The sequence below is a fragment of the Balaenoptera borealis genome (assembly GCF_965194805.1).
Source record: "Balaenoptera borealis genome assembly, chromosome: 18".
Lineage (NCBI taxonomy): Eukaryota > Metazoa > Chordata > Mammalia > Artiodactyla > Balaenopteridae > Balaenoptera > Balaenoptera borealis.
The window spans coordinates 53,278,604-53,303,441 of NC_138877.1; the positions used below are offsets into that span (position 1 = coordinate 53,278,604).

The following is a 24,838-nucleotide window of genomic DNA, read 5'->3' on the forward strand; positions in this document are numbered from 1 at the left end:
TCAGTAAAACAACAGGAGCCAAAAATGAGCCCTCATATGATTAATACTATTAAGTGAGTCAGGTGCTCAGCTATTTCTCTCCTGACGGCTAGTTATCTCTGAAAATCACCAAATCTCCACTCTACTTTAAAGCAGCAACCATAAGATAATCTCATAGACAAGTGAAACAATTCCACTGAAATGCTATCCTTGACATAAAATGGTTTCTTTTTCACTTCAAAAAACAAAAGAAAAGGTAAAATAAGACAATCCAGCTCAGTTTAATTTCAAACGTTAATATATTTTCTATTTTATATTGAACATATGCATCTGTAACCCCTCATTTGCAGCAACTATCCCATCCTCATAAAAGGGGCAAAATTTGTAAGATGCCTCTTAAAATAAATATTCTTCTTTATAAAATAATAAAACTTCAAATAAATATTCTTTACACTAAACAATATGTTGAAAAAATTAGAAAATAAAGGTAGAATTTTACTGTAACTGTACAATATACATGAAGTCCAAAGGGAAATCAGAGTCTTACAATAAAGGCTTTCTGTAAGGCAAAATACAATCTAAAAACATACTGATTGATTCACATTCTTCCGAATGTACAACATATTAGTATAATATTTTGTGACTGTGCCACATAGTATGGCACAACTTGTTTTTCACAGTTGCAAATATTATTGTATATACAAAAATATAGCACATTATCTCTGGAGAAAACAATGGGGGAAAAAAAAGTCATTTGCTAATTTACAAATTTTGCAAGTACTATTCACAAACAAAAACTTTGCCTAGGAGTGTCTGTTGCTTTCGCTTATGCAACATGTAGGTTGCCAAGATCTGCATCACATACTCTGAGCTCCATTAGCTGAATTCTGACACGCGTATCAGTTAAAATGGCACATGGACAAAAAGCATTTCACTGCAAACAGCAAAGGATATCCCAACCCTCTATCAACAGTGCCAAGATTTCTAACTGTTTAGTTGGTTGCACATGTGTGTGTTAAAAAAAAAAAAAAAAAAAGGGAACAATCCTATCACAGCAATATTCCTGATTAACGATGCTATGTTGGTTTTTCAAAGTTCCTGGGTGGGACAGTGGGAACTTTGCAGCAGACTGTGTTTGAATTTTTACAACGGCATCCAGGCCTGTTCACCCGGTCATAACACCCCTGGCACAATTTAAGGCAACCCTTGGCGGGAAGGTAACACCATAAACAAGGCAAAAAGAGGGACATGACGCCCATGGCCGACCACCGTGCACAACAGTGAGACTGGCTGCAGGAACACGGGCTGTCAGCACAGTTGTCCTCGTCATCATTGGAACAGTGATAGAAGAGGCCTTTCACACAGCACACGCACGTCCCGTAGTCGATCACGTTCTGGGCCGAGCAAAGGCACTGCTCGTGGCAGATCCAGTCCGATGGCAGAGGCCTTGGGTAGGTGCACTCCTTACATTTGCACTTGCCGCAGTCCTCACACCTGTAGGCGTGCAGCCCCAAATCCTCCTTGCTCAGCGGCTTAAGCTCACCTGGCTGGAGCTCTGATTTGGGCTGCACCCGGATTATCCCATCAGCAACAGGCCCCGAGGAGAAGGATGATCCCAAGAGCCTCTGTTCAGAGGAAATGCTGCTGGTACTTGTCCTAGTACTGCTGCGAGACCCCGAGCTGACTGTGCTGATGGACCTGGACAGAGTGGCCCTCGCAGAAGAAGCGTGGGCCTGTGAGTGCTGGGGCCTGGGGGGCTGGCGGTGCTCAGGCAGACCGTGGAGCCTCTCGTGTTTGTGCTGAGCGGAGGGGCGAGGTGCAGGCTTGAGCCCAGGTCTGGGGACCACAGTAGGTCCCTCTGTGTACTCATTGGTGTTTCGGATGGCTCTGATCTGATCCAGAGACAGCACGTGTACCTGCTGGGCGAGGGCGTCTCTGGGGTCGGGCTCCCCACGCTGCCTGCCGCCGTCACGGGGTGCCTGCAGCAAGGGCTGCGATCCGCTGCCACTCTGAGCTCTGGCCTCCATCAGGTCTTGGAAGTGTGCTCACCCCAGCAGGCTTAGAACACATCTGAATTCCTGCGGAAACCAAGAGGAAGGAGACGGTTTACACCCCAGGATACTTCCCACTCTCCACCCCCTTGAGTTAACTCTTCACTCCCCACTTCCGCTAGAGAAACAGGCTTTGAAGCGGAGTTGCTGTGGAGGGTATTCGGACAGCCATCTGATCCACGCCTGTACCAAAAAGTAAAAATTATGGCTGTGTATCAACAATTCTTTAATCCTGTGATGTGTGGTGACACCAAGCTGATCTTTGTTTCAGTCGCGTAAGTAACAATTCCTTACTCAAATAAGCATAAAATCTGCAAGGTTCAGGTTCCATGTAAAAACACTGTGGGAAAGTAGTGTTGGAATATAACATTGATACTGACATTTTCAAAAGTTGAATACCTTTTCAGATTCTGAAAGAGGTTTAAACTTATCATGGTCATTTTTGCCTTAAACATCAATAAATACAGCCTAGACATTCTTGGTTCTTACTTTAAGTCTGCTTTTACATCAAATACCTTGAACTATTCTGTAACTTTATAAAACCCCATAGGATGAACCTGACATGCAAAAAAAGTAAATATCCCCCCCCCCGGAATAGTTATACATTTTTATACAACAATCATGCATTATCATTAACTACACAGTAGCACAAAGTTACAGAATTAAAAACACACCAATTCAAATCCTGTCAGGTGCCAGGACTACAATAAAGCAAACTTACACCAGGAGCAACAAAAAGACAGGAACTTATTTTCAACTTCCCAACAACTTGAGAATCACATATTGTACAACCCGAGAGCCTAGGAGAACATTTTAAATTCTGCCAAAATCTTAACTACTTTGCCCATTTCCAAAAACCTAATAATTGAGAACATAAACTGGCGGTAACAGGAAGTGTTTTAAAAATTCAAGTGTCACATCTCAAATCTATCATCCTGACAAGTAACCGCTTAAATTGCCACCTCTGTAAAATTTCAAAACTACCACCCCCTTTGCCAGTCAAGTCTACAATGACTAAAAACGCGCAAAAGTGGACTTTCATCCCGTCTGGCTTTTTAGAAAAGAGACACAGGCAGGTGACACACGCCTTCCAATTCGGAAAAAGGCAGAGCTGGAGACCGGATCTCAGGTCCAACAGAGAGGCAGACGAGATCGCGCTGCTCTTTCTTTGCTTTCACTCCGTTTATCGGCTCTATCTGCGCACCGACACCGTCCCCAGCAGGTGGGACACACAGTCCTGAGCCCCGAGGGACCTTTTTCCGGGAGGACTGACGCAGCCCAGAAGCCAAGCTGGCCCCCCTGCGCACAATTCCGAGACGGACAGACAGGCGGGGGGCGCGGGCGCCTCGGAAGGGGACGTGCCCTGAAACGCTAGAGCGCGCTTCCCCCTCTCTTCCTTCCCAGATAGAATCTCCCCCACCCCAGAGAACTGCCTCCCAGCTCCAAGAGGGAGTCACTCCACCCTTAGGCGGAGGTCACACCGCCCATCGCAGCACGTTCCGGCCAAGGCCCTCGAACACGGGGCACTGGTTTCCAGCCCCGACGCCGCGAGGAAGAAAGTCCTGCCTTAGACATAGAGCCGGGACTTCGAGGTCTAACCCATGCACACCGGGCGACTCCACCCTGCGCTGACCGAAGGGGCATTGCCTGCAATCTGCAAACGCCTATATATTAATAAAAATATCTATCTATATACATGTATATATTCCTTAAAATCAAATAAAAAAATGCTTTTAAAAGAAAGAACATTTTCCAGGGTCCCACGCCGGGCGTGCAAGACCCAGATCCCTAAGCTGGAAACTTTCCGCGCAGATTTGCTTGCAGTGCAAAGTTAGCATCTTTGCGGGGAAGGAGGTTTACTAGAGTGATTTCTGCTTATCCCTGGCCTCCTTCGCAGCACCCCTCCTTCCCCCGCTCCCTCGCCCCCCCCCCGCGCCCCCCGCTTTGAAAGCGCTTTGAAACCCCCATTAAGAACAGTGTGTGATCAGACTAAGGATTAGGGGGAAAGGACTTCAGCACAAGCAAGGGTGGGGCAAACCGACACAGAAACCGCTTTGTAAAAACGCACAAGATTCCGAATTAAGAAACAGCAGCAGCAACAAAAAAGTGGATCAGCCCATCAAAGGAAAAGGGGGAAAACAAACAAACAAACCCTAGCCTCTTTTGCCACCTATTTTCAGGTAATGGAAAACGATCGCGACCGCTTGATGACCTTCTTCCTGTGCTGGGTCGGCCCAATCTTCTAAAAATAAAAAAAAGCATGACCCAAGCCGACCAAGGCGAACGGAAAAAAGAGAAAGCTGCACTTCCGAACCGCAGAGACGCGGCGCCAGGCAGGGCGACGCTCCCACCCGGCTCCGTGCTCGCCTGTGTTCACACCGAGCAGAGGCGGGGGCTCCCTCCACCCGGCACCCTGTCCTTTTTTCACCCGCGAGGTCTAGCTGCCCCCGCGAGGCGAGCGACCCACGCTCCCTCGCTAACCCCGGCGCCCCTGCCTCGGGACAGCCTCTCTCAGGACGTGCCTTCCCCGGAGAGGAACAGGTTAGCAATGCGAGCGCCTGCAACGGCGACCTGGAAAACACAAAGTGTTTTCCCTCCCTCTCCCGCTCTCAGCGCCCAACTCGCGGCCAGTGCACCGCCGGGACCCGACTCGCCGCGAGCCGTCCGCCACCCCAACCCCCCAGAGCGCGGGCGCGTGGGGTCGGGGACACTGCACCCGGCGCGCACCGCAGCCCCCGCCGAGACAGACCGAGCCCGAGGCGAGGCAGACCCGCGGGCAGCTCCCGGGGTCCCCACGGAAAACCTGCGGGGTTAGAGAAAGGGAGGCCGGAGGAGAGACGGACCCCACTCCCGGTCCGGCTGCACCTACTCCATGTTGCCCACAACGCGCCGGCCACGGAGCCAGGAGGGGAAGAGCCAGTCAAACGCGCCTCACCGTGATCGCGGCTTTGCACCAACCCCTCTCCGTTGGATTCTCTTCTTCCTGCGATGTGCAAATAAATCCAGCCCCGATGCAAACTTTTTCCCCTCTTGCTTCTAAACTCTGCTTCAGTCTAACTTCCGAGCAATCGGCTGGACGAGAAAAGGAGAGGAAAATCCGGAGCCAAGCCCCCAGGCGATGAACACTCTGGAGATCGGGGCTGGAGGCGACCCCCTTTCTAAAAGCGCACGCGGAGTATTTCCTCTTTTTTCTCAATGAACTGGAGGCCAAAGCGCCAACGGCGAGTCTCCTTTCTTGGCAGATGAGCGAATGAGAAAAGAAAACGGCCTTACAGAGAACCTAAAGCCAGATGGCCAAGTCGCGCGGCCGCGGCCGCGTCCGAGCGGAGGCGGCGCGGGGGCGCGGGGCGGCAGGGCTGCGGGCCGGGCGGGCGCGGGGGCCTGGGCGCTGCGCGCTCCGCCGGCCCCTCTCCTCCGCTCGCGCTGCGGCGCGCAGCTCTCGGCGGTGCAGACTGGGCGTTGTGGAGGCGCGGCGGCGAGGCCGAGGCGGGGGCGGTGGGTGCGAAGGAGGAGGAGAAGGAGGAGGAGGAGGAGGAGGAGGAGGAGGGTCTGGGGCCCGGACGGGGGGGCTCGCCGTTGGCTTGCGCCCTCGCCTTTCCGGAGGAGGCAGGGAGCTCTGCGGCGGCCGCGGCAGCAGTAAATGGCGTCATGTGGATCCGAGGCGGAACAGAGCAGTTGTTGTCCCAGAGGATATATCGCATCCGGTCCCAGCTCATTGGCTCCGCGGCGCTACATTCACTCACACTCCAGCGCCCGCCAGCGCTCCGAGCCGCAGGAGGCATTCAAAAGGGCAACTGCGCCGCCCCGCGCGTCCCTAGGCTGGTCCTGCCGCCCGGGCGCCGTCACGCGGGGTGCCCGCGGGGCCGGGCTGGGCACGGCGGGGTCAGTTTATCTAGTTTCAAGGAAACACTGACCTTAAGTTTTCCCCAGGGGCCATGAGGAAGAGCCTTAGCTCGGCTGGCTTAGGGAACTTTCTCCCCGCCACTAGGAAAAGGGAATGAACATTTCAAACTAATCCGGGCCAGGCAGTGTTAGCATTAAAAACAAGTTGCAGGTTTTGAGACTTCATTCGGAATCTATTGCAAGCCAACCTCTCCCCTTTTCTGTTCCCCCTCGAGGGGGCGACGGGGAGAGAAGAAGGGGGAGGGGAAGGGGAGCGGGAAGTGAGGTGGGAGGGCTATTGGTTTATTCTTTGTCTACTGGATTAACCCGATTATACACCAGGCACCAGCACAAACCGCCTCTCCTACCTCGGAGCTGCGTACGAGAGGAACGGAATGCAGATTCGAGTTTCAAGTGACTTCTGCTCTTGCCGGGATTTGCTTTTGATTGTGTCGATGTGTAGTTTTTCGGTTTAATATTAGATTTTATTTTTAAAGGGGCAGTCAGCTACAGATGGAGGCTGTCTGAATATCTTTCTTACTGTTTTGTTTGACACAACAGCGGAAGGAAACTCTACAATACAGGCCTTTTTAAAATTAGTTAATGCAGTCATACACACATAAACGATTACTAAGGGCGACATCACGGGCTTCTGAAATGGGAGGGGGCACGCTGTTTCACTGCAGATGTCCTCCTCCACTTAACCAAAAGAGTCACCCTTCATTTCCGACTCTCCTTGTCACGTAGAACCTTTCCCAAGAAGATCCTATTGTCCATTTTGAAGGTGGTCTGTGTTTTCCCACTTTAAAAAAATATGTATACGTATATAAAGATAGAAAATGCATACATATGCACGGCTCTAACTGCCGTTCATTTACTAAGAAACGTGCTTGCACGTGGGAGCACCGGTGGGAAAGTAACACCCCTCACAACACACTCCTAATATTGGATTCTAATGATTTACAGAATGGTTTTACTTTACAGGGAAGTACGGTCAAAACTCCCGAAGAGCACCTGCGATCTCGCCGTGCTGGGGTTAGAGTTCTTGAAACAGTGCTAGGAAAACGTGGTGCTAGATTTCCCGGGTCCGGCTCCAGCCCACATCCGTTCACAGCTACCCTGGCACTCGTTGCCTTCTCCCGAGCTCTCGTCCTGGAACGTCCCCGGACCGTTCCCGGCCGCGCCGCGCTCTCGCCCTGCCTTCTCCATGTTTCTCTAGGGCTCTCTCTCCTCGCCCGAGGTTTGGACCCAGAGGTGGCAGGGGAAGTGGCATGCGTTATTTCCGGGCGCTGGCCTACGTCCCCCCACCCCTCGGGTGAGGGTGGACCGGGCTACGTCCGCCTGCTCCACGGCGTCCCCGGGCCTGAGGACACGGGACGACTGGGCCCCCACCCCAGCTCTGGCCGCTCGCCCGACGCCCGAGTCCTTTCAGCCTCCGGGTGAACTCAAGCGCCGCTGCGCTCACGGCCCGTCGGGCCACCAGGGGGCGCCCGCCCGCCCGGCGCGGGGCTGAGGCTGCTCTCTTTCCCGGGACTCAACGAAGGCAGGCGGAGGTGCCTTCCAAAATGCACCTTGGGCCGACTGGTTCACAATGAATAAAAAGACATTTATTATGTAAGTGCAACAGCAGGTGGCTTTCCCTACCCTCTTCTCGGAGATGAGGTACCAGGTGCAGAGGAACCCCAGCTTTTACCGAGGGGACGGACTTGGGGGCCAAAGCCAGGGTGTGCAAGGCTGGTGGGAACGCGCTGCCTGAATATGGCCAAGTCTCCGGCAGAACAGGTGAAAGAAACGCCTTCTCTTCGCTTCCTCAAACCCCTGCACCCTATGGCTGCTTCTTAGGAGACACTTGTGCCCAGGCTGTGCTCCCAGCGCTGCAGGAACTCTGTGAAAACACGTTGTTCTGGTTCAAAGTATAAAATGGAATTTAAATTAGAAGCCTCCGGCTGCTGAGAGTACCTTCCATTTTTACTGAATCAATAGAGAAGAATCTAGGAATTTATACTTATCTTTCATGAGCTAGAAGGAATCCCATGTAATCTAGCTCTTCCTTCTTCCCCATCAGCCTCCTGTTTGCAAGCTGGGAAAACATTTAACCTATAACTTAAGCACAAGGTAAAAACGAGAATCTGTTGGAGTCTTTCTGATTTACTCCTTACTATTTAATTTATTATTTATTATTAGTACTTTTCAGAAGTGGTGTATAAAGCACTGTATTGGGAGCACTGTATTGTGCCTCCAAGTTTACTTAGTTGTCACCCCAAAGAAGAATTATGCTTCTAGGTATGCGTGTGATTGCACACGCAATGAAGTGTTTGGTGCAGCTTATATTGTCATGTGTCCCAAAATTGATTCTCATGTTACATGCCAAAATTATAACTGGGGTTAATTTTGGAAGACACTTTAAAATTTTGAAAGGATGTTATGTAAAACTTCACAATGAAGCCCATTTTCAGACGTGCTGTGGAGGGTTCTAGAGAGGCACCCCTGATGTTTGTCCTGTCCCTGATGTTGAAAAATGCCCAATCCTTGGAAACGCCTGCTACACCAGCACTCACCTCTAAGTTCTCTGGAGGGACCAGGTAACATGCCCGCTTAGTCTGAGCCATTGAACAGGACTGTGTGTTGTCATACTTTTGCGATCTCATCTCTGCCTTCATTTAATTTTCTGTATTCATTTCTTTGGATTTACTTCATTTTATCACTATAATTACCCTCAATTTGCTTTTTTCAAATGAGGCAGTGTATAAACTGACGTGAATTTTGCCTCCCCCAGTCTGTTGGCCTACTGTTTACCAGTAGGTCTGTTGGCCAAGTTAAGTCAGATATTTTCAAGGTTGTACGTAATCATCTAAGCTTCTGATTTATGTCTTAGTAATGCGAGAATGTAGTTTTAAACAACTCTAGTTCCAGTTTCTTTGTGAGATTGACCAAACCACTTGGGCTTACTGGGTTCAGACCCAGGTTTGATAACCAGAGAGATATCTTGCAGTGATATGATGCATTTTTGAGACAAAGAAGAATATTGATTATTTGGTTATTTTATTTTATTTTTTTTTAGTTTTATAACCAAGGTGAGTTATATATGTATTCGTATTTAAAGATGGCCCAGAATACAACAGCGTATACTGCTTCCACGAGTAACAATTTAGTATCCCAATTGCCTTAGTAAACAATTTATGCATGGACTCTTCTGGGAGGGACCTTCCTAAGTTAAAGAAAGGGCTTTGCAATAATGACCTTTTGATTTGACAGCCAGGACTGTAGTCATTTTACTTTTTTGAATTGCTTTGAATCTCCAAATTCTATAGCTGCTAGCTTTTGGAGGGAGCTGGGAGTGGCTGCAATAGGAATTCAAAATAGAACACTTGAGTTCTTATCTACATCCCTAGGAGGACTGGGGACAGCTTATCTCTGTATCTGACCTTCTTTGGTGATGTCCTTTTATCTTTAACTAAACTGGGGAAAAGACCTGCAGTTATCCCTGGGTAAGAGAAGTGGTTTGATGAGTTGATCTTAAACTGGAGTCTCTGGTTGGTCGGGTCTTTTTTCAGAGATCTTATATTCAACCTGAATCCACCTGGTGGTTTCTACTTGTTAATCAGTCTTCCTGCTGGCTCCATGCACTTTATTACTACAATTTATGCAGAGTCAGAAGTGGACTGAATTTCTGTAACAAGGCAAAATTTCTCTGCAGTCCAACATGATTTTTCTCATTATATTTCCAGTATATTTATCCCTTGACCTTACAGTCAAGCTTTTTTCTTTGTAGGACTGATGTGTGCAGAGAAAGTCTAATCAGTGAGACCACAGCACTGTTGCTTTGCCTGTCCCCAGATAGCCCTAGGTTTATTAGTTTTATTCTGTTTGTTTTTAACATTTGATGCCTTTATTTTGGAATCTTTTTAACCCAAATGCTAAAGTGAAAATCATAAATTGAAATGAGTATTTGGATATTACTGGCCAAGCTTAGTAGCAGTAGGAAGATTTTAGCCTCTGAATAAATAGGAAGTTTGGGTTTTAAACTTCCCATTATGTGGACACGTGATCAAAAGGGCACAGGAAGTTCATCCTGTTCTCTAAGGAAGATGTAGTCAAACAGATTCCACGACAGCCATTCTGATAATCCAGATGCCATAAAATCCAGGCTGCCAGCCAGCCCTGAATTAATAATCTCAGTGAACAGGTCAGGTCTAAAAATGTTCAATATGGTAAATGGAATATGGGTGCATGCAGATTCAATTTGTTCTTCCTGTCTTGTTCCTTTGGACAGGAAGTATTTTGAAGTTTCAGTGAATTGTGAATCATTTGAGAATATCGTGGTGTTATATAAACCAGCTTTTCTATACAAACTGTGTATTGGGTGTAACTCTTCGAAAGGCTAAACTGCTCCAAGGATCTGAGGGAGTCTATGTCAGGACTGCCTTGGACTTAGTGGGCTGGAACTGAAATAGAAAGGTTCTTCACCATCTTATTCTTAAAAAAAAAATCACTCTAAACGTTATCCACTCAATAAGTGCTTTCCAATAAATGAATGAAATTAATGAATGTAATTAAAATAAGTAAATATTTTTTGCCTTAATTTTCTTTCATCCTTTTTTTTAATAAATTTATTTATTTATTTTCGACTGTGTTGGGTCTTCGTTGTTGTGTGTGGGCTTTCTCTAGTTGCAGCGAGCAGGGGCTATTCTTCGTTTTGGTGCATGGGTTTCTCACTGCGGTGGCTTCTCTTGTTGCGGAGCACAGACTCTAGGCATGTGGGCTTCAGTAGTTGTGTCACCGGGCTCAGTAGTTGTGGCTCACGGGCTCTAGAGAGCAGGCTCAGTAGTTGTGGCGCACGGGCTTAGTTGCTCCGTGGCATGTGGGATCTTCCTGGACCAGGGCTCGAACCTGTGTTCCCTGCATTGGCAGGCGGATTCTTTTTTTTTTTTTTTTTTTTAATTTATTTATCTATTTATGGCTGTGTTGGGTCTTCGTTTCTGTGCGAGGGCTTTCTCCAGTTGCGGTGAGCGGGGGCCACTCTTCATCGCGGTGCGCGGGCCTCTCACTATCGCGGCCTCTCTTGTTGCGGAGCACGGGCTCCAGACGCGCAGGCTCAGTAATTGTGGCTCATGGGCCCAGCTGCTCCGTGGCATGTGGGATATTCCCAGACCGGGGCTGGAACCCGTGTCCCCTGCATTGGCAGGCAGATTCTCAACCACTGCGCCACCAGGGAAGCCCCAGGCAGGCGGATTCTTAACCACTGCGCCACCAGGGAAGTCCCTTGCCTTAATTTTCTTAAAGCAAAGAGTTTTTGGATTTTTTAATGGCAGAACTTGAGTCATTCCGTTAACCTGGAAATTACTACTGTGTTTTGTGTAATTATTAGGAAGTGACTGAAATAAGTTTGTTCAGACCATGATTTTTAACCCCTGAAATAGTAAATATTATAAAGTTTAAAAAGAAATCTTTATGGAAATTTTATGTGCTTGGAAGAAAATCTGTAGGGAACATCTACTCTCAAACTATATAATAAAGAAATTAACAAACAGGCTGATCATGGGGGGCTAAAGAATAGGTAAAAGAAAACTCATGAATTTTTTACTTAAAAAAGTGCATTTGGCAAAAGCCTAAGTATATTAATAATTAAAAGTACTAATCTGTAGTTTCAAATTAAGAAGTTAGCACTTTGCTAACCTTCAACAATGCATTTTTAAAATAGCTTCAAGAAAGCCACCAAAGAGTGAACCATTTTCGCCTTTCATGTTCTATGTGAAAGTCCCCTTGCAATTTTGAGAAATAGTCTTCACACCCTTTTTACAGTACAGCAACATACTTGCGTTATACCCTAAAAGATGTTAAAACCATGCACGGGCAAAATTAGATCTAACAATTTTTTTTTTTAGCCGTCATTCCTAAAAAAAAATGATACTGAAGGTTAAACTGTTACATGTCATAATAGGTTCCAGAGACGCTGGGGGTTTAAGAAATCTGGAGTTAGGTTCAGGCTAGGTCATTTGGGGCCAATCTGATCGGGATGCCCTGATGCTCAAACCCCCTCTCCCTCCTTTTCATTATTCCTGGGTTAAAGATCCAAGTCCTTAACCCAACTTCCTGGTGCTACAGTCCAGCCCCTTTTCCTTCCCAGCCTCCTGTTACTGCACACCCCCTGCTTTCTGCCTTGCTGCTGTGACTATTACTTCTGTATATGCAATCTCCCCTTTCACTTTCCTGGCCTTTTGCTGTGTTAACTCCTACTTATCTTTCAAATCTCTGTTGTCTTTTTCTCAGGAAACCTTTTTCTGACCCTTTGACTAGGTCAAACCTCCCTTGTTCCTCTCCTGACCTTCTCTGCTGCAAACATACATATAATTGAGTGATCATTTATTAACCGTCTCCTTCGCTGTATTCTAAGCTCCATGAGGGCTGGAATCCGAGTCGGGTGTTGCCTGCCATTTTACCCCCAGCACTGAAGGCTCTGGCACATATAAGTAACTCAAACATTTTAAAGTAAGATGAATGAATGAATGAATGAGTCAGGCAATTAACCTTAGTGCCCAGCTGTAAAAGAGTTGCTGTTAGGATTGGATGATATGAAGTATCTATGAAGGCTAGCATATGGGAAGCTCTCAATAAGTAGCAGTGATAATTTCAGTTAAATTGGGCTTGGTAGTTTATTTGGTAAATGAATATGGTAAATGAATATTTAAATATGGTTTTGCCTCCATATTTTCAAAAAGTTTTAAAATTACATAGTAAGCACAATTTGATTTATGTATCTTATTTGTTTGTGCTTATGTAGGGATAAAAATAGAGATTTAGAACACGTTTTGATTGTTATTAGCTATATTCAACTATTAATAGTATTTCAAAGAAACCTTAACCTTACACTGATTTTTGTTTTCATGTGACCTTCTCAAAGTAGGTAGAGAACTTTAGGGAAGATGGGACTTATTTAGCTGATGTTGTTGTTTCTGACTGGAATGTCTCCTCATTGAATTACTTGTTCAGGAAACCTAGAGGCTTGAGAAATGTGAGTTCCTTCTTATTTGAGAGTGGATTTGACATTTGGGCTCTTACCAACACTGAATTTTTAAGTGTATATTTTGGGGATGGAGCCCTGTGTCTGAAATGGTATTAAAGCTCTATCCCCCGTTAGGAAGAAGATGCACATTCACTTACATTAAATGGTGTGTGGCAGAGGTACTTGCTGTACACTGGAAGGCTATGATGTTCCATTGTTCTAAATTCTTCAGGTTATTATGATCCTGTGAAGGTGAATGTGCGATGACTCAGAATAATAATATTTAAGAGTCTTGAACTATATAACAAATCCTATTCTCCAGCATTCTGGGGAAACACATGTCAACCACTCTTTCTTATTGAATATCAACATAGCGTGGCCTTCTGGGGGCAGAATTCCTCTCTTCATGGCCTTGGCCTGGGAGCCACTGGTTCTATCACTTTGCTCAAGGGTTTGAGATGAGAACTAGCTAGTTTCTGACTGCAAGGAGCTGACAGTCTAAATGGCAGGTGAGACAGATAGCCATGAAAATACTAGAAAGCCATTCAAGGGCATCTACTAAGTCAGTTTTCAACTGGCTGCTATTGGTGCTTGAGGGTTTGTTGGCTCAGCAGAGTTAGGGAGGATCCCAAAGGAGGCAGCCACTGAGCAGGGCAGTGGGCCAGTTGTTAGCTGTCTTTGGGCCTCAGTGTACAGGTCTATCATTCTCCCATTTTGGCAGTACATTTTGAGTGGTTTATTAAGAAGCTAAAACTCTCTGAATATATACCTAGAGTGTGGGTACAAAAGACCTTTATGTCTCTAGTACTGTAACTTTATAATGGAATTCAGATAAGATAGCTCTAGACAGAAGCTGAAATATTTGAATTTCCCTAAAGAATTCTATAAGTATATTCAAGACATCATAGGAACAGTGTCAACCTCAGGCAGGGCCAGGGTCTGTGGCAACAGACAAATGATGTTCTTCCCATTATTTGGCATCCTTTTCTCATGAACTTTACACAACTGTTAAAATAATTTGCTTTTATTCCTTACCTTTTAAACTACTTTTCAAGTTATTAGTGGATCATGATACTTCTGAAACCTAAGATAATACCAAATGTCCTGGGCCCATGGTGCCTAAGAGGCAAAGGGCATCTTCCATGTGGCAATCATTAGCATTACAGTTCAGCAGGCATTATAAATCAAATCACCCAGGATTGGGAGGGATTTAACATGCTTTCAGTAAGACAGTAGAGATTTTACCAAAGGTACTGTTACCCTACTTATTGAGATATTTAGGTTATTCAGAATATATTTTTTAGAAAAACTCTATCACGTCCTAAAGATGACCCACATTCTAATTTGATCTCCACAAAGGTTTTTTTTTTTTTTAATTAATTAATTAATTAACTTATTTTTATTTTTGGCTGCATTGGGTCTTTGTTGCTGCACGCGGGCTTTCTCTAGTTGCGGTGAGCAGGCTTCTCATTACGGTGGCTTCTCTTGTTGTGGAGCACGGCCTCTAAGCGCGCAGGCTTCAGCAGTTGTGGAGCGCGGCTCAGCAGTTGTGGCTCGCGGGCTCTAGAGCGCAGGCTCAGTAGTTGTGGCGCACAGGCTTAGTTGCTCTGCGGCATGTGGGATCTTCCCAGACCAGGGCTCAAACCTGTGTCCCCTGCATTGGCAGGCGGATTCTTAACCACTGCACCACCAGGGAAGCCCTGCACAAAGGTTTTTTAATGTATGATGCGTGTCTACACAGCCGAGTAGAATTATGAATTGAGCCTTATCCAAGATCTAACATACAGTTAACCTCATTCAATTGGAAAGTTGTATTTTTTTTCAAATAGCAAGGGTTCTTGCTTTATTTTCTAGATCAATGGTTCTCAACCCTGGCCATACATTAGCATAACTTGGGAGATTTTTTAAAAATTAGATGACAAGATCCTTCACATAGAGTCCATTTTAGGTTGGTCTGAGAGGGGGCCTTATATAAATTTCTCAGTCGCCCACTGCCTTAGTTTCTTCACCCATAAAGTGGGGATAAAATTATTTTCTATGTCCAAGCATCATCATGAGGGTTAAATGAATAATGCATGTGGAGTTTTAGAAGAAGTCTGACTTGTAATAACTCTTCTATAAATGAAAGTCATTATATTATTATAATGAAACCATAATAGAGATTCATAGCTCACTGAGAACAAGAATAGAAAATGCAGTAGACACTAAACAGAGCATGTTTAGTAGATGAAAATGCTAGAACAGGCTCACGCTTGCATGCAAGAGCTGATTATGGGTATCTCTTCTCATCTCCACATTTAGTGACATTAGGTTTGAAAATCAGTCATGGTGAGTTTATTTACAACACAGAAATCACCAAATGCTGAAATCAAGGGGCTTTGTTTTGTTTTATTTTGTTTGTTTTTTTTTTTTTTGTATCCCAGAGATCCAGTTATTAACAATATCACCGCAAGAGAGGATTGAGACAGCTGGCAGGGAGGTCTGGGGTGAAAAACATCATACACTTACTTCATGATTTAAATGGCCTGGGCTTGGACCAGGCCAGTCATGGCCATCTGTCATTCATGGACCTGGGGCCTAAGTTTTGAATCAAGAATCACCAGAGTGTGATTGAACTCTCAATCAATCATTAGTTCTAAGTGTTGGGGCAATTTATTTAATCCTGCTCTCAAATCTTAAGGATTTGAACTCATAGAAACAGAGAGTAGAATGGTGGTCGCCAGAGGCTGGTGGAAATGGGGAGAGGTTGGTCAAAGGGTATAAACTTTCAGTTATAGAATGAATAAGGATTCTGAGGATTTGATGTCCAGCATGGTGGCTATAGTTAATAATACTGTATTGTATACTTGCAATTTGCTAAGAGAGTAGACCTAAAGCATTCTCACATGCACACACACAAAGTAACTATGTGAGGTGATAGATTGTTAATTAACTTGGTTGTGGAAATCATTTCATGGTATATACGTGTATCAAATTATTATGCTGTACACTTTTAAATATATTACATTTTTAGTTGCCAACTGTACCTCAATAAAGCTGGAAAAGAAAAAGCAACTAGGGATTTGCGGGGATATAGCAGGGGCATAGGAAGCCACAAGATAAACCTGGTCCACCTAACTTTATTTAGATTCATGTACATTCTTTTTTTTTTTTTTTTTTTTTATTTATTTTTAACATCTTTATTGGAGTATAATTGCCTTACAACGGTGTGTTAGTTTCTGCTGTATAACAAAGTGTATCAGCTATATGTATACATATAATTTAAAACACTCAAGTGATATGAACACATTTGAGACCACAAACTAACCTGGTACTATAAGGTTAGCTTTTTTTTTAATAAATTTATTTATTTATTTATTTTTGGCTGTGTTGGGTCTTCGTTTCTGTGCGAGGGCTTTCTCCAGTTGTGGCAAGCGGGGGCACTCTCCATCGCGGTGCGCGGGCCTCTCACTATCGTGGCCTCTCCTGTTGCGGAGCACAGGCTCCAGACGCGCAGGCTCAGTAGTTGTGGCTCACGGGCCTAGCCGCTCCGCGGCATGTGGAATCCTCCCGGACCGGGGCACGAACCCGTGTCCCCTGCATTGGCAGGCGGACTCCCAACCACTGCGCCATCAGGGAAGCCCTCATGTACATTCTTAAAACCCAAGCCCAAAATGATGATGATGATGAAATCCCCCTGAATTCTACTTTAGGTTAGTTTTGGGATGCTCCAGGAGCGCGTTCAGCATCCTTTGCCTTTGTTGCGTACTCAGGTGGAAACAGATGGAAAGCACTGGAGGGTCTCCACACCTCAGTTTCCTCGTTGGTCAGAACAGGATGGTTGTCAGACTGATATGAGATAATGGATTTTAACCACATAGAGATTGTAGTTAGTGCCTCAGTTTTCAAGAACGTTTGCTAGGTCAGTTTGTGACTTAGGAACTTAGAGCTAAGTAAGCATCCAGCCCAGAGTCTGAACTTTGACCTTGGACCTCAGTAGCCCTAGAACGCCCTCAGACCGCTAGTCCTAATACAGTAGTCTCCAACATTTTTGGCACCAGAGACCAGTGTCGTGGAAGACAATTTTTCCACGGATGAGGGGCGGGGGGCAGCGGATGGTTCAGGCAGTAATGCAAGCGATGGGGAGCGATGGGGAGCGGCAGATGAAGCTTCACTCACCTGCCCACTGCTCACCTCCTGCTGTGCGGCACAGGTTCCTAACAGGCTGAGGACCGGTATGGGTCCTGGCCCCGGGGTTGGGGACCCCTGTCCTAATAGACTCAGTGGAGGCTGAGCTAGAGTCCTACTACTTGACAATTTATTTTTGCTGATCTCTAAGTAAATCAGCATTTGTTATTCTTCACTTTAACTTTTATTTGACTTGCTTTAACAAAAGAGACATAGTAAACATTTTCTGATAACGACTGAAACATTCTTCACTTATAGAATTACTTTCGTTTTGCATTAGATTAAAATGTGCAACACTGTTGTTTTGGATTATTTTCTATGATCTAATGTATAAAATCATGCATTAAAAATTCAATATGATACTTTTGGGGACTTCCCTGGTGGCGCAGTGGTTAAGAATCCGCCTGCCAATGCAGGGGACATGGGTTCGAGCCCTGGTCCAGGAAGATCCCACATGCCGCGGAGCAACTAAGCCCGTGCACCACAACTACTGAGCCCGTGCTCTAGAGCCCGAGAGCCACAACTACTGAGTCCATGCGCCACAACTACTGAAGCCCGCGCGCCTAGAGCCTGTGCTCCGCAACAAGAGAAGCCACTGCAGTGAGAAGCACGCACACCACAACGAAGAGTAGTCACTGCTCGCCGCAACTAGAGAAAGCCCGTGTGCAGCATCGAAGATCCCACGCAGCCAAAAATAAATAAATTTAAAAAATTAATATGATACTTTTAATTTCTTAATTTAAAAAAGCCAAACCACAATTGTATTATTTTAGCAAGAAAAAGAAAACTCATAATACTTAGCTATACAGTTAAGTTAAACCAGAAATTGATATTTGTACAATTTCTCCTCCTTGGAAGCAGCAGGTGTATAACATTATTATACATTGTATTTATGCTGCATGCACAGAAAATTGACTAGAGACCCTGAAAGTAGGCAAGATCTTTGGAACCCAGACTGGATTACCAAGCTGAGTACCCCTGCAAAACAAACTCTCTGTCTGAATATATGAAAGGTACTAAAAGAGAGTGAAAACCAGTTTTACTTTTTCTTTTTTAATTATTTTTTTAATTTTTGGAGGAGAATCAGCAGTGGAAGAAAAGATCACTTCCTCTGTAGACACTATGGGTTTCGGATTCTGTAAACTCTGTCATGTAACTTGACCCCAAAGCTAATGAAATCCTGTTAGACTTTCCCTGCCCTCCTTCCTGCTTCCACCTTTTTGATTGTCTCACCTTTGAAAACCTCGATTTGTACTTGTATACATGTGTGATCCTCCCGCCATTGTTTGGCTTTTTACCCAGGCACTTTTCACCTACATCCTCTCCTTCCCTGTTTGGCAGTCGGTTGGGCTTCTTCCTGCCTTGAATACCACATTCCCGAGTTATTCAAGCTCAGTCATTAGCACCCTGTCCCCCTACTAAAATTATGAATGAAAAGCCTTGTTGTTCTTTACAAATAACTCAGGCTTCCTCAGTCAGTCAAATTCGAATGGAAGTGACTGCCGGACAAAGGGGTGGGATGACGGACAGTTCTCACAGCGAGTCATCAATGCCCACAGGAAGTTTTTTAAGCAACAATCTAGGTAGAGAGGGTTGGGCGCTCCCGGAGGACAAGCCTACAGAGGGGGGGCTGGGGGGTGCTCTTTGTGTCCATTTGGATCTTAGGGAAAGAAAAAAAAAAGTCCGAGAAGACCAGAGATGACAATGTACAGAGTCAATTTTGCCCTTGCAAGAACTTAAGAATCCTTCCATGGAGACATCTACCTTGCGGTAATGCTGGTTGGAACTGACACGCACAGACAAAAGTGAAGGCACTGACCATTTACTGGGCTTTGAATGCTGAACGGTGCAGGAGTGGGTTACAGACTGGGGGCTGCACGACTCCCCGCTGGGAAGTTGCATTGTCCTGGGCCCCTTTTTCACAACAGGGGAAAAGGTAATTGACAGGCTGATTGTTTGGCCGGGACCCCCGCTGTTTTAAAATCCTGGAAGGCCCCAGTCACACGTTGTCAATAATAGCCATCGGAGGTGCGGAGTGAAGGACTGTTCAGGAAACAGTTTGAGCCCTTCAAGTGGACAGGCCTCAGTGACTTTTCTTGCACTCTGGCTGCCACAAGCAGCTCATTCAAAAATAACCTTCAAGTAATAAATCAAACTTGTTTCCTGAACTATACAAGGAACAGCTGGTTATTTTTCCTCCCTTTTTTTTTTTTTCAAAGACAAAAAAAAAAGATTTTTACTACAGGAAATCAAGCATGTCAAAATTTGGCAAAGCAATTTGGATGATTTAACAGCTAAACACTTCTCTTTTTAATGTTATGCTTTCATCGGTCTTTTTTTATTTTGGCTTTTCATTTTTGCATTCTGTTTGCTGCCGTGAGTGTCCCTTATCTGTGCTTTCCTCCCTTTTGAAAGGAAAATGAGTTTAGTATCTTGTCCTTAGAATATCTTTGGTAATTTCTAATGTGTTGGTCAAGACGCTCAACCTATTATACAGCTGAAATTTGTTTTCTTCTACAGAGAGAGTTTGGATTTAGACCTATAGCTCCACATATCTGTTTCTCGTGGGATCCATATATTTTGGAGTTCTGATGACAAGGCAGTTTTTCTTCAGTCTGCTGATTTAGGAACCCCAAGCTAGTACATATGTCATAACTGAAGTAGTCTGCTATTTTAAGAAAGTACATTTTGAGCGTTTTTGGTCTTTTTGTGTCTCTCTTTGTGCCTGTTTTTGTGTTTTCTTTGTGTGTGTCTTTCCCTCCTTGAATATGTTTGCCCTTCAGATTTTGGAAAAATCTGCCAACCTCTGACTGACCTTAGCAATAATCAGTATAAATATAAGTATAAATGATTAACATAAAACAATTCCCTTCTGTGATGATTACTGTTTATCTTTATTTTATAGATGCTTGATATTTCAAATAGAAATCCATTCCAAATGAAAGTGTTTATGATCTATCAGTGTGTACCTTAGAGATTAGCTTTTCACAACTTGTGGACATTTAGAATTAAAAAAGAAATGTATTTGAGAACCTGTCAGATTTCAATGCACTAGGTCTATGTCAATCAATTTAAATATAATTAAACAATAATGTTAGGATTAGATATTAAGATTATGTAAAACATCTATTTTACAGGATATTTTTACTACTATTTAATAAAAACAATTATAATTTAGCATTAAATGAGAAATTATAAATTATACTTTGGGATTTGGTCCTTTAATAAACTTATTTTTCTTTATTTTGTTGAAGAGATTATTTGTAATAAAACACTTGTAATGAAAGGTATGTTTACAGGAAGATAATAATGAAATTCAATTTGTAGTAGACTTAGGTCATTGTAGGCTTCTTTTCTTTTTTCATTTCTTTTCCTTGATATTTGCAATAAATGACAATGCTATAATAGCACAAATAAAGCCATCTTTGTGCTACACGATTTAACTTACACACTTTGTATGTATACAGATGTCTTGGCTGATACGAGTGTGAATTTAGCAGTGGGTGTGGTTTCCCTGTAAATGTTTCTTCCATATATGGCTGATATTCATACCGAACCTGTTTTGATGTAACATTTCTTTACTTTCAGCATTTAAGCTTCGAACATGTGATACGTGACTGGATGGAATTCCTGGAGAACTGTATTAACACGTTTCAAAGAGTTGAATCCTGAGGTTAGTACCATGTCAGAAAATTTGAGGATTTGCACAGTATTTATATGTAGGGTTCATACATGATTGTATAATATCATTCATAAGTGAATCAGAATATAAATATTATATTTAAAATAAGGTAAAATACTCAGTTCTGTACATGACTCGTTTCTTATTAAGGCACAGCCTTTTGTCTCCCTCAGAGATGCTCAGGAATTGATGAGTTAAGTGGACTTTGAACCTTCTGGTACCCTCCCGCAGCCTCACAACTCCTCCCCGTGGCCCTGTGGACTCTGGCCACAGGAGGGGCGGGTGAGATGGTGGGTGTAGACTGAAAGTGCTCGGTACAGACTTGCTTTCTGGCCTCCTGTTCAGCTGCCGGTCTCACAGCTTGCCCTGAGAATGGACTTCCTGTGCTGTCATTTACACTCACTATCACACTAAGCACTCTTTGTCACTCAGCTTTTGCGACAGAAGGGGGCGAGATAACACATCTAGACTGTTTGTGTTGACTTTGTGGATAAAGTCAAGGGCTGGAGTCAAGAACCCTGGGTCTTATCCTCATTTTGCAACTGCCTTTCCTGTGACATTGAGCCAGGCTTTGGACCTCCCCATTCCTCACTTTTTCCTCTTCTATCTAATGAGGATCAGTATGCAGTGTTCTCTTATTTTATCAGGAAGGTATGGTTGTTGAAAGATTTTCTAAATGCTTGAAGCCGCTAGCAAAAGGAAAAAGAAATCAGATAAAATGACCCTTTTTTGCTTTTTGGGGAGAGATGGAAAGGAAACCGTAGCTGGTTAATTACTCCTAGAAATAATTCATTCTCCAATCCTGTAGGTAGGGAATTTTCCCTCCTACTCACGTCAGTTTTTTCCTCATCCTTTTCTTTTGCTCTTTTCCTCTCTCTCTCTCTCCCTGCCTCTCTCTTCCTGTCTCCCCCTGCCCTTCTTGTCTGTCTCTTTCTCCCTTCCCCTCTACCCCTGCAATGTTTCCTTCATAGCAACATGCTGTGAGATCAAGGCGTGTAGAAATTAGCAAAGCTGAAGAATACCTCTAAAAGGCTTTGTCCGCTGTGGGTGAGCGGAGACACTGGGGACACAAGGAGGGCCTTCTGAGTTGACTGGGTGGGGAGTGACAGTAAGGGCTATGGAAGCTTTTGCAAATATATGGGACTTCAGAGACAGTTACCAGCTGGCAAGCTGGGTCTGTGGGGCCTGGGACCACTTATTTAGAGGTTCTTTTTGTGAAGAGATGGGGTTGGAAAAGGATTGGAACGTATAGTGAAATTCAGGGATTCTCTCAATGGGATAGGATGGAGGGCCTCTTCTGGCCACAGCTGTGGCTACATCCTTTTCCTTTTTCACTAAATTATACAACTGAATAGAGTGTAGCTTTGAGTGGAAAGGGGTTTCATCTACTGCAATTAGAGTGTATGAAATATCATGAATTGTAAAGAGTGCATTTTAATACATTTCACTTTTTAAAAACCTTTCGTCGTTGAGTTTTATTGCTGTTGTTTTATTTTGTGAAGACCTTGGTAATATAAATTACAAACCAGATATTAATTCACATAGTATTCCTCGTGGCATTTTAAGAAGGGTGTTGTATATTCTGGCTTGCTTATTTGATTTTCCAGATCCACAAATCTGTTCATATGTGCTTAGATTTTTCATTCAAAAGGCAGCAGTATCATTTTGGTGGTATATGCTTTTGATCTTTTGTACATACATGGTTTTGATATGGCCTGACATTGTGTTTATTTGATATTTCTTATTGAATCCATTGTATATTCATGGATGTTTCATGCTATTTTGCTACCTATTGATAGGCTTTTTTAGTGTGACTCCCCCCATTAAAAAAAAAAAGCAAGTAAAAACCTACTACATGGGGGATATATATATATATATATATAATATATGTATATAATATATATACATAAATATATAATATATATTAAAATATAATTTATAAATATATATATTTTACTTGTTTTAATAAGAAGGATATGAAAAGATACATACCAGTCTGTTTATAATACACAGGATCTGAAGGGGAGGCAGGAGCTTATTAACTTTTTAAACTTTTTTCCTGATTTGTTTCACTTTGTACAACAAATATGTATTACTTTCTTAATTAAAACATTAATAAAGAAAATGTTTCAATACTGATTTAATATAAACACTTAAAGAGGAAATTTAGTAGTCATAGATATAATTTGTATTTTACAAGGTTTTTGCCAATCTTGGTAAAATGTCTAAAAATCCGTAAAGAAAGGACAGTGCCTTTTGTTTTTAGAGCACACATACAAAAAAGCAATGGTTGGCGCTCCCTCTGCTGGTTTCCCTACAAGAATTAACAGGCCAACTTGGGAGGATGAAAAGATAACAACGAAAATTATGCTGAGTCTTTGATCCTTAAACACCCTTTCCACATACACATTTTATCCCTGATTGACAGCAACTGTCAAAGCAGTTTGTGAAAATGGGTTCTCTCCTGACATTTAATAGTGATACTGAAGTTGGGCTAGATAATTATAACCCTTTTTAAAAATGAATTGCTCCTTTTTCATATCATAAGCTAGGATGTAAAACACAACTATTCTTAATTTATTGGGAATTTTTGAGTGGGGATTAATCGTACATAACTAACTCTCAATAACGGGATCTAGTAGTTGGCTATTTGAACATTTTCACATTAGTAAGCAAAACTGATGGGGGAGTGACATTATCATGGGCCATTTTAAAAATTAAACCTTGTTATATCATTACTGTAATCTGTACATTCTTATATAAAACATATTTGAAAATTTCTTAGTTTAGTTAATATTGATATCCAAACTATAACTAAAGATTCTTAGAACTCACTGAATTCATCAATTTCCCCCCACCCTCGCCCCCGGGAACCCTGACTTTCTTGGACCAGAGTATGTTGAGCCATATATACTATCCATTGATCAAATATTGGTGTTAAATCATTCCTAAATCTTTATTGCATTCTGTGTTATATATAATACGGTATTCTGTGTCTTAAAGGTGTTTAATGTGAAGATTCTGTCTGTACATATTCAACTCCTTCCACTAGCTTTTGCCTTTAGGTAGGTGTCAGTTATGGTATAAACTGCTAGAATATACGAAACTATTTCCCTTAGGGATATATGCATTTAATAGGGAGCTCTGGAGAATCTATAAGCTTTCAAAAGGAGCATTTTTAATGGTAGGTTTCAGGGAGAGAGCTTTTGTAGTAAGACAAAGTAGACCAGAGAAGGGTCACCTCTGGAGAATGGACAGGCCCTTGGGAAAGGAGTGGAGAATTAAGACAGCTCCAAACAACAGGCAATAAAGAATGGGGGAGGTGCTGTTGATCAGGGAAGAACAGGAGCTGCATTTCCTTGGTAAGAGAACTGCTCTCCTTTTAAAAAGTCATCTCTGTGAGGGCTGCTCAGGGAATGGCGAAGGAGAAAGGAAATAATAGGGTAGAAGGCCAGATCTCATAAATCAACTTTACCCATCACTGATGAGCCAGATACCATAGTCAGATCAGCCTAACGCCCTGGAAAACACCAGGTAGAGATTTAGGCAAGTGACAATGTTAGGGACAGGCAGTTTCACGTAGCAGAGATCCAGTCACACTCCTGGAGTTTAAGCAAGGGAATTCTAGGCTCTAGAAAGAGTGGGGAGGGTGATGAGTGTTGGGGGTTCTGGGTAATTGAAGGTGCACACACTGTAGGACTCCAGTGCTGGAGGACCTGGAGGACCAGGCAGTGCCTGTGGTTGGACTCTAAGGTCAGGAGGATTCCTGGCAGGATCCGTGTTCTAGATCGTGGGATATGAGCAGTTAGGGTCAAGGCTGATTTGATAGTGACTCCAGTGTACTAGCAAATTCCTTCATCCTGAGTCTGGAGAGGGTTTGTATATGAGTGCATGTTCAGTTAAGACCTACAAGCCACACAGATAACGGTCCAAAGCAGGAATTTTAGGAGATATATTATTGGATGGGAGGTCATGCCCCTTGCATCTCAAACCATGATATATGGGCCAATGCACACTTAGCCTACTTATAAAGTCACTGTGCATTAGAGGTTAGGGATTAAAGAGACCAGAACA

The 24,838-nt window shown here is 43.7% G+C and overlaps 1 protein-coding gene across 1 annotated transcript; it reads right to left on the minus strand.

Moving 5' to 3' along the window:
• Nucleotides 1-259: 259 nt before the first annotated feature.
• SPRY2 (sprouty RTK signaling antagonist 2) lies at nucleotides 260-5,668 on the minus strand. Its single transcript, XM_082365996.1, has 2 exons — nucleotides 4,966-5,668; nucleotides 260-2,057 (listed from the first exon to the last, which is right to left on the minus strand). The coding sequence occupies exon 2, from the start codon at nucleotides 2,004-2,006 to the stop codon at nucleotides 1,056-1,058; it is 951 nt and encodes a 316-aa protein (XP_082222122.1). The 5' UTR covers nucleotides 2,007-2,057; nucleotides 4,966-5,668; the 3' UTR covers nucleotides 260-1,055.
• Nucleotides 5,669-24,838: the final 19,170 nt, after the last annotated feature.